General features: G+C 37.1%; 1 protein-coding gene across 1 annotated transcript; it reads right to left on the bottom strand.

Annotated features, from left to right (window-relative positions):
• Positions 1-255: 255 nt before the first annotated feature.
• On the bottom strand, positions 256-2,104 carry LOC136256672 (uncharacterized). Its single transcript, XM_066049652.1, has 2 exons — positions 1,179-2,104; positions 256-1,124 (listed from the first exon to the last, which is right to left on the bottom strand). Exons 1-2 carry the CDS (start codon positions 1,446-1,448, stop codon positions 387-389), a joined length of 1,008 nt encoding a protein of 335 aa, XP_065905724.1. The 5' UTR covers positions 1,449-2,104; the 3' UTR covers positions 256-386.

The following is a 2,104-nucleotide window of genomic DNA, read 5'->3' as shown; positions in this document are numbered from 1 at the left end:
CAAAACCACAAACAATAAACTTTAGTGTTTTGCATCATTAATGACATAAGAAAACCTCATGCTCTTTAAAAAATGTGACATCACCATGTACCCTACATAGCTACATTAGCAGTGCTGGTGTTTAATGCTTAGTCCCTCTTTGTGGCATTAAAATGTTTAATGTGGAGATGGTCCTGCACATAGGGCAGGTACCAATGCTACAAACAAATGTGGTTATCCAACTCAGCTGCAGGCCTCAGTGACAGCATGCTATTCGATGTCATGAAATAGTACATTTAACCTCAAACTTATTGAATTATTAATAGTGATTTTCAAGCACATCATTAGTACAGCGTTAACAAGTCAATAAAGTATTTAATCACATATGCAGTTGCATGCTACAAAAGCTACACTCTGGTGACTGATTGGATCACTCCATGCTGGTGAGTTGCACTGAAAGGTGTAGCTTTTAAAAGTGCAAGTGGACTGGAAACTTCTTCTCCAGCTATTTCCCGTAAGCTTCTTCCAAATGCTTTTAGGGTAACAACACTGCTGGAACTTTCAGATCTAATCATCATTTGTGCAGTCGCTTCTGTTTTGCATTCATCCGTGCATTGCAGCATACCACATCTGCTACAAGTATCAAATTCTCCTTCAATTCCATGTGGCAGTTTGCTGCGGCAGTTCAGACAAGCTTTGTACGCTTCAAATAATTGTACACCAAGTACTTTTGCTTCATCAATGGTATGCACCTTCTCTTGCTCTCTTATATTTACTGCATCAATGTCATCTATTTCATCTATTTTGCTCTTAGACACAGACAACTGCGTCTCACCACGGAATTCCTTGACAATGACCTTTTCAAATTTGTAGCATTTGGATGAAGACAGCATATTTACATCATCTCCCCACAAGACAATTCTAGCTGTACCAGATCTATCTGCAATCGTAACACTCTGTAGCTTTATTCCATTTGCTGTTTCAACAACATTATCTACTTCAATCACCTTGCCTTCACAAGTAACCTTTGTGTATTCTGGAATATCAGATAGATCGCTTAATGCAGTGTTACAATCATCATCAATTTTCTGTACATCATACTTTCGAGGAGATTTCTCTATTGTAGTTTTCTTGCTCACTAACACCTATAACATGCAAAAAATTTAACTAAACTGTATTAAATCCTACTAAACATTTACCTCATATTCATTGCCATGGCGAGCTTTCTTGACTTCACAATTTCCCAAGACAACCGCTTTTCCAGTTTCTTCAAATAACCGTTTTCGGACTGAGCTGTCAAACCCATACAATCTTATTTTCTTTTGCTCATCGCTTATCTCGCCATCAAAATATGATGCACTCTTGCCTCTCTTCATAGATGAAATATCTCCCAACACGCCACCTATGCGTGCATCTATTGATGCACCTTTGATACCACTAACATCCATTTCTTCCGTGTTCAGATTCATTTCAAGTTACAAAACTCAAGTGAGTGAAAAGTATTTATTTGCAGCTTATTTATACTATCCAACTAGCTATGCTGGAGACCTATTGGAATTTACTGGAATAATCCTCTTTGTAAACATGTTTTGGAGATACGCAGCTCACACTATTTAATTAATCTGCTTGGACAAAAGGGGTACACATGCTATGAATATTTTCACTGTTCTCCATTGTGCAAGTGTTTATTTGTCTGGGTTCTCCAAAAATAGTTTATGCATAGTACAAATATATACTATCCAACTAGCTATGCTGGAGACCTATTGGAATTTACTGGAATAGGCCTCTTTGTAAACATGTTTTGGAGATACACAGCTCACACTATTTAATTTATCTGCTTCAACAAAAGGGGTACACGTGCTATGGATATTTAAGTACTCTCCATTGTGCAAGTGTTTATTTGTCTGGGTTCTCCAAAAATAGTTTATGCATAGTACAAATATCATTCCCAGCAACTTTATTTTGCACTACCGATGCACAATTTTATGATTGATGCTCCAAAATGTTGCAATGCATTATGACTGAATATATAGCTGCATTGTGTTTAGTTCTACATTATAATAGATGGTGATTTGCTCCGTAAATTTCAATGACCCAGAAAGGCAATCATAATATGTGACCGGAT

Source organism: Dysidea avara, chromosome 5, assembly GCF_963678975.1.
Source record: "Dysidea avara chromosome 5, odDysAvar1.4, whole genome shotgun sequence".
NCBI classification, from domain to species: Eukaryota; Metazoa; Porifera; class Demospongiae; order Dictyoceratida; family Dysideidae; genus Dysidea; species Dysidea avara.
Note: the sequence above shows the minus strand (reverse complement) of the source record. Positions and strands in the feature narration are given on the sequence as shown.